At 37.8% G+C, this 13,366-nt stretch overlaps 2 protein-coding genes across 2 annotated transcripts; one reads left to right on the forward strand and one right to left on the reverse strand.

The window, feature by feature from the left end:
• The first annotated feature begins 9,258 nt into the window (after positions 1-9,258).
• LOC136233108 (uncharacterized) lies at positions 9,259-9,592 on the forward strand. The gene has a single exon (XM_066022674.1). It carries the CDS (start codon positions 9,259-9,261, stop codon positions 9,469-9,471), a length of 213 nt encoding a protein of 70 aa, XP_065878746.1. The 3' UTR covers positions 9,472-9,592.
• A 178-nt stretch (positions 9,593-9,770) lies between these two features.
• LOC136233109 (uncharacterized) lies at positions 9,771-10,085 on the reverse strand. The gene has a single exon (XM_066022675.1). It carries the CDS (start codon positions 10,053-10,055, stop codon positions 9,849-9,851), a length of 207 nt encoding a protein of 68 aa, XP_065878747.1. The 5' UTR covers positions 10,056-10,085; the 3' UTR covers positions 9,771-9,848.
• Positions 10,086-13,366: the final 3,281 nt, after the last annotated feature.

Below are 13,366 nucleotides of genomic sequence, written 5' to 3' on the forward strand. Positions count from 1 at the left end.
AGCAAACCAAATTGTTAATTTTCCACAGTATTAACAATGCTCTCAAAACATAGAACTTGTGTTTTGAACTTTTACTATGGGGGTGTTTGGTAGCTGCTTTTCGACCTCATGTTTGCCTTTTCACTTTGAAAAGGAGAGTTTTAGGTGTTTGGTTAGACACATCATGTTTGCCTTTTGTAGTCGAAAAGTAACTTTTTATAAAAACAGGGACTCCATGCTTTTTGGAACAACAGCCTTTTCAAACAGCAAACAGCAAACCGTAACAGCAAACAGCAACAGCAAACAGTAGATAAAACAAACGGACCCTATATACATATATAATACATCCGACCAATTAAAAGAGTGATAGATATCAATTTAGAACATCCCTAGTGTTAAATTACAAACTTTGTAATTTATAAGGTGCCACATATAATAAGTTAGAGAGTATAAGTAACATTCCATTAGAGTAGGTGTTATTTCAAAAAAAAAAAAATTAGACTAAAACAATTATTTTAATTAATAAGTAGGGACCAAAATCTTAATTATACATAAAGTAAAAATCAATTGTTTGTGCGCCTGACGCCCCTCACACCTCCCATGAAACCCAATCTCCTCTTTTTAGTCCCATTTTGCTTTTCGTGAAACCCAATCTCCTCTTTTAGTCCCATTTTGCTTTTTTTTATCTGTTAAGTAAGGCTTGTAACTTTATTTTTTAGTTACAAACTAAAAAAAGTAACAATAGGTATAATGTTAGGTTGAAACTACAGCAATGAAAGTTACAAGCAAATCAACTGCATTAGATGCTTGATGTAAATATATATATATATATATATATATATATATATATATATATATATATATATATATATATATATATAAAAGTGAATTATTAATTGGACAAGTGTATTACATTGATTCTTAAAAGTAAAAAAGTTTGTACTACAAGTATTTAGAGTGTAAGATCAATTTTAACTTATAAGACAAATCGGTCTAATGTGACCCATATAGGAAATTTAGCTCAATTTATATAATGCAGTCGATTATCAATATATTTTCATTTGCTTAATATATAATTATACACTTAATTTTATTATTTTTTTACTGTCAAACTTGTATCTAGACCAATCACATCTAAATTTCATAATTATGATGTTGCTTGGAATATGCTTAGGTCGAAGTTTTATTTTAAGTTGTCATGTCAGCTTTTAACTGGCTAAGAGTGTAAGAAAGTTTCAAAATCATAAAAAGCATCTTAAGACATCTGATCTTTTATTGTTTGGTGTATTAAGTTTTCGATCTTTCATCAGATAAATTGAGACCTGATTTTTCATTGTTTGGTGCATTAAGCCATCAATCTTTTATTTAGAAACGTTGAGCTCTGGATCTTTCATATATGAGTGTATTAGGCCTTTCCGTAAATCAATTCATGTGTATTAAGGACCTGTTTGATTCAACTGTTAGCTAATAGATGTTGCTGTTGTAGATTTTGTGGAAATAAGAATGATAATTTTGTCAATAACAAGTAAAGTAACTACAAATGCTGCAGTGTTCAGAGAAAGTGCTAAACGCTACGGTTATATAAATCTAACCAAATAGGCCCTTAATACATCCATATGTGAATTGATTTACGGAAGAGCCTAATACACCCATATATAAAAGATCAAAAGCTTAATGTGTCTAAATGAAAGATCAAGAGTTTAATGCACCAAACAATAAAAGATCAGGGTCTACATGATGCTTTTTTCCTTTCAAAATATTGATAAGCTTAGGTATATGGTATGTATAGTATATATTAAGGTATATCATTATGTATTAAAACTATTTTCATTGTGAGTTTTTACCATGAAAAATTACAGTGGCTACTTTTATTTTACTTTATTTGATGTAGATTGAAGTCGACTGAGAGTTTTAGTCTTAAACTCATAAAAAATACAAATCTTTTTTAGCTAAACTAGAAGGTTGAATAAACCCAAGGATAGAAATCCAAAACTCCAATGGAGGCTATAGTTTTAATTCATCAAAAGTTATGTCCATTACAAAAAGAAAGAAATTTATACCTCCTCTCATTCAAGGGAAAAGACTAAAGACCCTTCACTAGGGTTTCCAACATAACATAAATAATAGGGGCGAAATAGGGGAAGAAAGTATTAATGGTAGTTTAGTAAATAAGGGGTGGTGGCAAAACAGTTAATAGGGTGTGGCAGAAATGGTTCCTAGCATTAAGAACTTGGGGACGAAGTCATTCTCGACACAAACACGCTCCGCATGGCCTTTCTCACGCTCCGCGTGAGTGAGCTTCTGATCTTAGGGACACTGGCTGGTAATCTTCACGCTCTGCGTTCTGTAGGACACGCTCCGCGTTCCGTAGGGCATGCTCCGCTTCTTTGACCTCCTGAAACTCGTTCGCTTCGAGAGCCCAACCCACGCTCTGCGCACAAGGCAACACGCTCCGCATAGGTGACCTCCTGGACTTTTCTCCAGAGTTGGACCCCTTTACGCCCCGCGTACTGGAAAACACGCTCCACGTGTTTTGTTGGTTGCGGCTGTTCTCTTCTTCCTTGGGTGGCTCTCCACGATCCTCATCTCTTGGCTTCGGGTCATTGTCGTTTGAGGGATGCCCTCATCATTCTCCCATTCTTTGAAAGAGTTGGACTCCACCTCGGGCGCCTTGGTTGGCAACGATCCCTCCGGTTTCCACAAGCTCAAATCCTGCACGTTAAAAGAAGGTGACATTTTCCCAATCCAATTAGGAAGGGTTATTTGGTAGGCGTTGGCATTGATCTTCTTAACCACTCTATAGGGGCCATACTTCCTCGGTCTCAACTTGATACTCGGTGCATGCATAAGTCATTCCTTCCCCAAATACACTATCACCTCATCCCCAACCTCAAACTGAACATCCCTCCGGTGCTCATCAACCTTGGCCTTGATCTTGTTGTTCTTCTCCTCGATGATATGCCGAACTTCTTGGTGCATCTTATGATAATCATTTGCCAAATTATAGGTTGTTATACTCCTTTTCTCTCCCTATGGAACCTCTCCCAAATCAAGTGAATGGTCGGGTGCCTTGGTGTACACGACCTCGTAAGGAGCCTTCCTGGTAGTGGAACTTACGACGGAGTTGTAAGCAAACTCGGCTTGGGCAATCACATAATCCCACATCTTTGGCTTGTCCTGACACTTTCTCCTCAATAGGTTTCCCAATGTCTGGTTAACCATTTCGGTTTGCCCATCCGTTTGTGGGTGAGCCGTGGTACTAAACTTTAAAGTGGTTCTAAGAATAGCCCACAGAGTTCGCCAAAAGTGGCTAACGAACTTCGTGTCCCGATCCAACACTATGTTCTTCGGAACCCCATGTAATCTCACCACCTCGCGGAAGAAAATCTTAGCAATGGCGGTGGCATCATTGGTCTTTCGACACGGGATGAAATGGGCCATTTTTGAAAATCTTTCCACCACCACGAATATGAAATCCATACCACGTTGAGTCCTCAGTAGCACCAATACGAAGTCCATCGAAAGGTCTTCCCAAATGGTCTCCGGAATGGGGAGGTGCATACATAATCCAGGATTAGTAGCGTGTCCCTTGGAAGTTTGGCAATTCTCACATCGCTCCACGATATACGCCACATCTTTTCTCAATTTTGGCCAAAAATAACGGGAGCTAACCGCTTCAAAGGTCTTGTCCCTACCAAAATGACATCCTAAAACTCCTCCATGTAGTTCCCGAATCACTCGTTCTCATATGGACGTACCCGGAAGACACAACTGGCTACCCCTCATGAGAAACCCGTCAACCAACTGATACCCGCCTCCCTCGGTGCCACTTCTACATTTCTCCCACTCACTTCCAAAGTCCGGATCATCATAGTACTCCCTCTTGATGTGCTCAAAATCCACTAACTCCAAGGCTACTATTTTGAGGAGTACTACCCTTCGGCTCAAAGCATCCGCCACTTTATTTTGTTGACTCACTTTATGGAGAAGCTTATAGGGTAACTTGTCCATAAAGGCGGACCATCTAGTATGCATAGAGCTCAAGAGTTGCTTTTGACTTCCCAAGTACTTGAGGGCTTGGTGGTCGGTGTACAACATGAACTCCTTTCCAATGAGATAGTGCTCCCACGTCTTGAGAGCCCGCACAACCGTATAAAATTCCTTATCATAAGTGGCCCACTTTTTTCGTGACTCACATAACTTCTCACTGAAGTAAGCAATGGGTCGCCTCTCTTGCATCAACACTCCCCCAACTCCTACTGCACTTGCATCACATTCAACCTCGAAGAGCTTGTCAAAATCTGGGAATGCTAAGACCGGAGCGGTGCTTAGCTTTTCTTTAATCAATGCAAAACTGCCCTCTTGTTCATCTTCCCACTTGAAGCCTCTCCCCTTCTTCAAACACTCGGTCATGGGAGCGACAATGGCGTTGAAATTTCGGATGAATCGCCTATAAAAAGTGGCTAACCCATGAAAACTTCTAATGTCCCCAACGGCTTTCGGAGTCGGCCACTCCCGAATAGCTCTAACCTTTTCTTCATCAACCCAGATTCCGTTTCCACTTACCACATATTCGAGAAACACTAAACTCTCCATCACAAAATCACACTTCTTCGTGTTAGCAAAGAGTTAATTCTCCCGAAGTAATACAAGTACGGCTCTCAAGTGCTCCACGTGCTCCTCCAACGTCTTACGATGGATGAGGATGTCATCAAAGTAGACCACTACGAACTTCCCAATCACCGGTCGAAGGACTAGGTTCATCAATCTCATAAAAGTACTCGGTGCATTGGTCATCCCAAACGGCATCACTAGCCACTCATACAACCCGTCACGCGTCTTAAACATCGTCTTCCACTCATCTCCCACCTTAATTCTGATTTGGTGGTACCCACTCCTTAAATCAATCTTCGAAAAGACCTTGAACCCACACAATTGATCAAACATATCATCAAGTTGGGGAATTGGGAACTTGTACCGTATGGTGATCTTGTTGATGGCTCGACTATCCACACACATTCTCCACGACCCGTCTTTCTTAAGCGTCAATAAAGCCGGAACTGCACATGGGCTCATACTCTCTCTCACATATCCCATCTTGATTAGCTCCTCCACCTTCTCCTTCATAACCTCACTCTCTTTGGGACTCATTCGGTAATGAGGGAGGCTAGGTAAGCTAGCTCCCGGTACGAGATCAATATGGTGTTGAATGTCCCTTAGAGGTGGTAACCAATACGATAGTTCTTCCGGAAACACATCTCGAAACTCGTTTAACAACCTCTCCACATCTTTCGGAACCTCTCCTTTTTCACTTTCTACTCCATCCGATGGCATACTAGATTTTACCATCACTACATAGACCATTTGACTTTCCTCACACTCGTTAAGGAACACCTTATGAGTTGGGCAAACAATCAAGGTAGACTTTCCTTTGGCCTTAGCTTCTCCCACAAGAGGTGTGGGCACATATCGAACTGCATCCTTCAAAAACCGATAGGTGTTCTTCCTTCCAGTATGAGTAGCATCCCTATCAAATTACCAAGGACGCCCCAATAATAGGTGGCAAGCATCCATCTCCATAATGTCACAATAGACCTCATCCCGGTACTCCAATCTCAAGGGGTACCCAACACCTTTGGGTGACCTTCATCTCTCCCACATTATTGATCCACCCCACACTATACGGGCTAGAGTGAGCCTCAATAGTCAACCCGAACCTCTTGGTCATGGTGTCACTAATGATGTTTTCTTGGCTGCCACTGTCAATTATCACATTACACTTCACCCCTTGTACTAGACATCGGGTTCAAAATAGTTGGTGTCGTTGATCCGCTTCTACTTTACTTGAGACCAAGAGCCTCCTCACTACGTGTATAACCCGGCCACCATCATACTCTCTATCCTTCTCATCATCGATCAGATCACAACATACATCCCCCTCATCCTCATACTCATCTTTGTCATCGTACCGCTCAACCATATTGGCACTCCTCCGCTTGGGGCATTCATTGGAACGATTACCCGGCTCATTGCATTGGAAACATTTAAATGGAGCCGGTCTTGCATAGGGGTTGTTGCCCCTAGGAGGTTGTGCCGCCTTAAAAAGCCTTGCATCCCCACTAGGCGCTTTACCCGCATTAGGCGCCTTGGAATCACTCGAGCTAGGAATCCCCTTGCCCTTGTCAACTCCCTTGGGAGCCCCTCTCCCTCCATACACATTCTCAACTCCGACCCTCCTATATCCATCATGCCCCATCAAACTCAATTGAGACTCGGCCTTCAATGCAAGATTTCGAGCGTCTTGGACCCGAATCACCATTTGTGTTCCAATCCGGTCTTGAATGTTGTATCTTAGTCCTTCAAGATACCTTGAAGTCTTTTGGCTTTCGGTTTCTGATAAGTTAGCACTTGCCGAAAGCCGCAAGAACTTCGAGGTGTACACGTGCACACTCCTCAATCCTTGAGAGAAATTCCTATATGAGCTATAGATGTATTGCTTGTAGTCGGGTGGTAGAAACCGCTCCCTCAACATTGACTTCATTCTAAGTTAAGATCTAATCGGCTCCCTTTCTCCTCTTCTTCTCCCCCCCTTCACGTTATCCCACCAAATCGAAGCTCCTCCCTTCAATCGATAGGCAACTAAACAGACCTTTCGATCCTCCGGTATACCCGCATAATCAAAGAATCTCTCTCTGCTTCAAGTAACCAATCGAGAAACCCTTCTATGTCGAGTTCTCCCCCAAATGACGGCAGGTCCACTTTTAATTTGAAGGCATCATCCCTCTCAAAATTTTCGTCATACCCCATTCTCTCATTCGACTCTCCTCTATACCCGCCCCTTTCATTACCTCGACCCCCATACGGGTCATTCAAACCGAAGTTTTCCCTTCCGTAACCACCTACAACATCATTATGCACAATATCCAAATTCCCAGCACACACATACGCGGGACCAACAATATCATTCACATTCATAGCATTTCTAGCCCTATCATTCATAACATTATCATCCATATGTATCCCCATATTCTTAGCAATCCTAGGCATCTCAAAATCATCGAACAAATCGCCATCACTATCACTATCGGCGTTTCGAATGATAACGGGATTAGTGCGTCTTACCTCATGAACTCGAGGGTCCATTAGTTGTGGTGCATAGTTTCTTCTTAGTGGTGGTGTTGGTTGTCGATCGGGTTGAGGACGGTGTGTCTCTTCTTGCCGCCGGTGAGGTTCTCCGGCTAGGAGACCTTGAGTATTTCGGCCCTGAAGTTTTAGCCCTTCAATGGCGAGAAGGATCTCCCGGGTACTCGTTTCATGCTTCTCTTCCAACACCCATAGAGAGTCCGTTAACTACTTCACGGTGCCTTCTAGCACTTTAAATCGTTTCTCGTGGGATCCAGTGGCTTCGTTTGAGATACGTGGTTGAACCATTTCCGAGAAGAAGTCTTCGGAAAGGAAAACGACTCGGCTCTGATACCAACTGATGTAGATTGAAGTCGACTGAGAGTTTTAGTCTTAAACTCACAAAGAATACAAATCTTCTCTAGCTAAACTAGAAGGTTGAATAAACCCAAGGATAGAAATCCAAAGCTCCAATGGAGGCTATAGTTTTAATTCATCAAAAGTTATGTCCATTACAAAAAGAAAGGAATTTATACCTCCTCTCATTCAAGGGAAAAGACTAAAAACCCTTCACTAGGATTTCCAACATAACATAAATAATAGGGGAAAAATAGGGGAAGAAAGTATTAATGGCAGTTTAGTGAATAAGGGGTGGTGGCAAAATAGTAAATAGGGTGTGGCAGAAATGGTTCCCAGCATCAAGAACTTGGGGAGGAAGTCATTCTCGACCCAGACACGCTCAGCGTGAGTGAGCTTCTGATCTTGGGGACGCTGGCTGGTAATCTTCACGCTCCGCGTTCTGTAGGGCACCCTCCGTGTCTTTGACCTCCTGGAACTCGTTCGCTTCGAGAGCCCAACCCACGCTCCGCGCACAAGGCAACAAACTCTGCGTAGGTGACCTCCTGGACTTTTCTCCGGAGTTAGACCCCTTCACGTCCCGTGTACTGGAAAACACGCTCCGTGTGTTCTGTTGGCTGTCGTTGTTCTCTTCCTCCTTGGGTGGCTCTCCAAGGTCATCATCTCTTGGCTTCGGGGTCGTTGTAGTTTGAGGGATGCCCTCATCATTATTTTGATAGTTTTTGTATTATTAAGTTTAAGGTTTGTTAGATACATTTTAAATGAACCATCTCTTAACTAAAGTTTTATGTATATATTAGAATTTGAATTTTAAATCTTTAACTTAACCGATTTGATACTTTTAACTCCTCAAACCAACCAATTTAATTGATTGATTGGTTAGTTATACATAAATTGATAAAATTGATGTTGTCTTGAACATATGGTTAAATCCTATCTAGGGAGGAAATTAGGTCATTTTTGGAAATTGAGGTTGAGATAAATGTCATGTCATTGTTTATTTCTTTTTATTTTGGTTGTTGTTACAATGTCATTGTTTATTGATAGTTAGTGAGTGATATTCCGAAGAGGAAGCCACAAAGCAAAAAAAGGTTGATGCTTGTTGAATTGGATTAGCAGTGCACTGTTGCCCTCTAATTGGTTACATGTATTAAACTGGTAATTAATTAGTGCATCAAATCAAACCCCTTTAAGTGGAGTGATGATGGAGCAAACCAAATCCCTAAACCAGAATCTCCTTCTCCTAAGTAATTAGGACCTGCTTTTTTTATACCACTAAACTAAAACCAACAGTTTTTTTTAGCACCTGTAATCTCAATATTATATCAATATTATCCATATTGCTTGAAATCTCATTCGCTGGTGAAAAAAAATTAAAATGGCTCGGAACTAAATTAGTTATTGACATAACAATTGATGTAAGATTCAATTAATTCATTCATTTCATTTCATTTCATTCCATTCGCACATTACTAGTTAGAACTGGGTTCGGTACTCCTAAATCAGTTGGATTTGAGATTTACTCATACATAATTCACAAAAAAAAAAAAAAAAAAAAAGTTTAATCTTGTTTTTTATTGCGACTAAGTGAGCAATTAAGTATTTATAAGGAAGCTTCCTTCGTGTTGAAGAAGAGCATGAGCATGTGATGTGATGAGATGTCAAGACAGAAAGAGAAAGAGAATAGCTTGATACTGTAAGCTTCCACTTTTCCTAGTCATCAATCTTTGTCTCTTATTCTCAATAAACCCACCTTTATAATCCCCTCCTCATTGAGAAGTAGGAAATTAAGAAAAGAAGATGTCTGATTGGGGGCCAGTTTTCATAGCAGTGGTGCTATTCATACTATTAACGCCAGGTCTTCTCATTCAGATTCCAGGTCGCAATCGATTCATCGAGTTTGGCAACTTTCAGACTAGTGGAGTTTCGATTCTGGTTCATGCTGTTCTTTACTTTGCTCTCATTTGCATCTTCTTGTTAGCCATTGGAGTCCATATGTACATCGGTTCATAGCCATTCCATCTATGTTTGATAAACTCATATGGTTTTGGAGCGTGCAATTCTTTAATTTCTAAATTGGTTGCTTTTGTTTCTTCTAAATGAATCATACTTTACAAATTGGATTGTTTAACACTATGCCTTTTTTGAATAGCATCATATGGGATGGGACAGGACTCTGCAATTTTTATTGCTAAATGCATAATATTTTGTGTATAATTTCAATTTATTCGGAATGATCAGTTGTGATGGTTAGTTGTAAGAAAATGAGAAGTTGTTTTTGGGTCTACCAGTAATCATAAATATGTATGAACTGAAGCAGAAGGGAAAAAGAAAAACAAGTTATCTGAAAATGGAACATGAAAGTGAGTCCTATACTATACTATACTATACTATACATAGAGATGTATATGAAGAACAACGAAAAACAAAATGAGAAGCAAACCGTAGATAACCAAGTGAACGAATATGGAAGCTATGCTGGTCTTCATGTTCATGAAACCAAGAGGGCCTTCCTTACCAGGCATTTGAAACACCATTCCCGGCGATAGAAAAGCAAACAACGCAGCTGCTATCAGCGGACCTGCCCAATCATTCATTCTCTCTTCTTTTTCTTTTAGAATGATGGATCAATAACCAAAAACTAAAGGCTTTTTATGATTATTCCAACTTTTAAAAACGAATCCTCATATAGTGCGCTCCAACAACACACATGGCGGGCCCTGGGCATAGGCCGGGAGCCCAGGTCTAAATAGGGTCTAAATTTTTTAATTTTATGATATATATGTAAAATCCTCTGTATAACACTTTCAGTAAAAGTAGATCAAATAATATAATATTTTAAATCTAAAATAAATCTAAATTTTATATTTTAGATTTTTAAGTATAAATTTTTTATTAAAGATTTATTATTTTTTATTTCGTTCATAGTCAATAAAATATCAGGACCGATCCTACCAACACATGATAAAATGACACTATACTTTCTCACTTAAGTATGATGGTTGCTTCAACCTCGCTTTTGTTTCAATAATTGAAAATTACGTTTTCCTTGTTATTTCAAAAAGCTTAATCCAACTATTTCAATAGGGGCGTATATAGGGAGGGGCCCAAGCCCCTCCCGTCGTCGGAACTACCATGAATAGGGGTAATTTCGGTCATTCCTGTCTCCACAAAATTTAAAGATTAGGATGTTAAATTGATAATTTGATTAAACTTTAAATATTTGATAAGCTGGACATTTGACATAGAAATTTGATTGAGTATTTGATAAATTGACCTGAACAGGGGTGGTTCCAGCCTACTGTCTCTAATAAATATTAATGGCGTGCTAGTTTAGCACATCCAAAATGGCCTAAGAAGTGTTAAGGTCTTTCCTAAATCCAAATTTCTAATTTTTTTACCGATTAAGTCCCCTCAAATCCAAAATTCCTTTTTCTGTCTTATTAGGCTCGCTCACATCCAAATTTCTAATATTTTTTTTTATCCTGTTAAGCTTTCTCACATCCTAAATCCAAATTTTTTTAATTGAACACAATTTTTTTACATGTTAAAAATCTAGCTTAATTTTGAAAAAGTTTACATTGATACTTAAAAATTAGTTATTGACCATTCAGATTATAACACGTATATATACAAAAAAAAAATTTAAGCAAGTTCAATTTAGCAATTTTTTTTTACACACACGTGCAAAACCGGCCCCTCCACGACGAATCCTATATTCGCCACTGCAAAGTATGAGATCTCAATCACTTTAAATTAGTAATTTTTATGTAACATAACAACACAAGGGATGTGGTCGAAAAGTAAGGAATCTTCCACCTTTAACCAGAACTTCACTTTAGACAGAGCAATTTTAAATTTCGGGTCAGTCGTGGCACCCATTTGAGGTGTATGGACATTGTTTATAGATGTCACCGCGGTGCTTAGGCCATTTGTCCCATCCATTTGAAGTGCCTACTAATTAGCCAATGATAATTACTTTGGATATGAACATTGTTTAAAAGATGCCGCCGTGATGGTACGGACCCTCTAAAATTAGCTCGTGGTTTGAGAAAAAAAAAGTGCTCTTTTTTAATTGGCTATAACATGTTAAAATTCTAGGTATTACACAAATAAAATGCGGAAAACACATAATGACTAGGTTTAATGTTTATTCTATAAATTTAATGTGCATGTTAAATTTAAAGTTAAAGATATTTATACGTAAAATTTAAAAAGATCGAAAATGTGAATTTTATCTGCATGATGAGAGTCGAATATATACCCAAATAAAGATTGTAAAGTAAAAAGCGAATAGGATTCCTGCAAAGCTAAAACATGGAATATTTTATCATTTTATTTACTTTACCTAAACTTTATAAGTGCGGGTTAGTAACGGAAATTATGGAAGGATAAGGCTGAGAGAGCATCATTTTCTTATAGATAGCAATGGAATTAAATTTTATGAAAAGCACACCATTTGATTGGGGTTTTTTTTTTTTTTGATGAACACCATTTGATTGGTTAAACGCACCATCACCGTTTATTCTAGACTAAAAAAATATATTATTTCTTCAAAAAAAAAAAAATATATATTATTAAGTCCTTTGTTTTTTATTTTTTATTTCGTTGACCCCTTCATCTTTTATTTTTTATTTAAATATATTAAATTTCTAATTATTTATTTTTAGTTTAATTAAAATTTTGATGACAAAATATGTAATTTTGACATACTATTAGTTATTATTATTTATTACATCTGTATTCGAAATTTGTATCTTTTTACTGTTTAATAGTAAATTTTAATTATATAATTTAGTTATAAGAAAACTATAAAAATCTTAATTCAAACTATATAAAATATAATTTTTAATAATTTTAAATACATATAAAGTTAGGTTAGGTGTCTTTTATATTTACTTTAATACTGTTTTTTTAATAGAATTGTATATTTATAATTTATTAATTTAATTATTAAGAATTTAATTATTTCAAAAAAAATTTATTAAAAATCTAAAGAAACCAGAATTAAAAGATTAAAAGATTAGCTATTAATCTGGATTTGAAAAAGCTGCTCGTTGAATCTGACAATATGGAAGCTATCAGAATGATCTTTGATTTGAATTCTACTTGTCTAAGTAGCAAAAACTTAATCAAAGGGATAAGAAGGTTTTGTTCTTCTTTCGAGTCCATCAATTTCTGTCACATTTTCAGGCAACAAAACAGGGTGGCAGACCGTCTTGCAGAAGAAGGTCACATGAGGAGTCTGGGAGTTTCTACCTTCTCTTTTACTCCTAACTTCCTTTCTTCTCTTCTGAGTAATGATATGATTGGAGTCGGTTTTCCTAAACTGATCCCAAGCTAAATCTTTGTTTCTATGGTGTTTTGTTTTTCCTTTCCTATCCTACCCATAAAAAAAAATAAAATAAAAGATTAAACACTTAATATATCCAACTAAAAATAAGAAAAAAGAAAGAAAGAAAATGAGCTTAATAATATCTTTTCTGCCTTTATTCTTATCATCTCAAGGTGCCGCTGCAAATGACTAGTCAAAGTATCAAATGATATTGGTGGGTCCATCTCTTGTTTTATTAATGTCATAGCACATTGGTAAATAATTTAATAACATAAACTACTAAAACAGGCTTAAAATTTTTTTTGAAAGTAACAATTTAGTTCAACGTTCCAAATAGTATTAATATAAGTTTAACGTTTACGACATGATATTAATTCAGTTTTAATATTTATAATATAGCATCAATTTAGGGCTCACGTATAAAATAGCACCAATATAGACTTAACGTTTATAAAATAATACGAATTTAAATTTGAGAAGGAGTTCGTAGCCCTCCAACCATAACTAATCAACCCGCCTCTTTACTTGTCCATTTCCCATTCCATCTCTGGGATCCAATGCTTCTTCACCGGG

Source organism: Euphorbia lathyris, chromosome 6 (genome assembly GCF_963576675.1).
Source record: "Euphorbia lathyris chromosome 6, ddEupLath1.1, whole genome shotgun sequence".
Taxonomy (NCBI): Eukaryota; Viridiplantae; Streptophyta; class Magnoliopsida; order Malpighiales; family Euphorbiaceae; genus Euphorbia; species Euphorbia lathyris.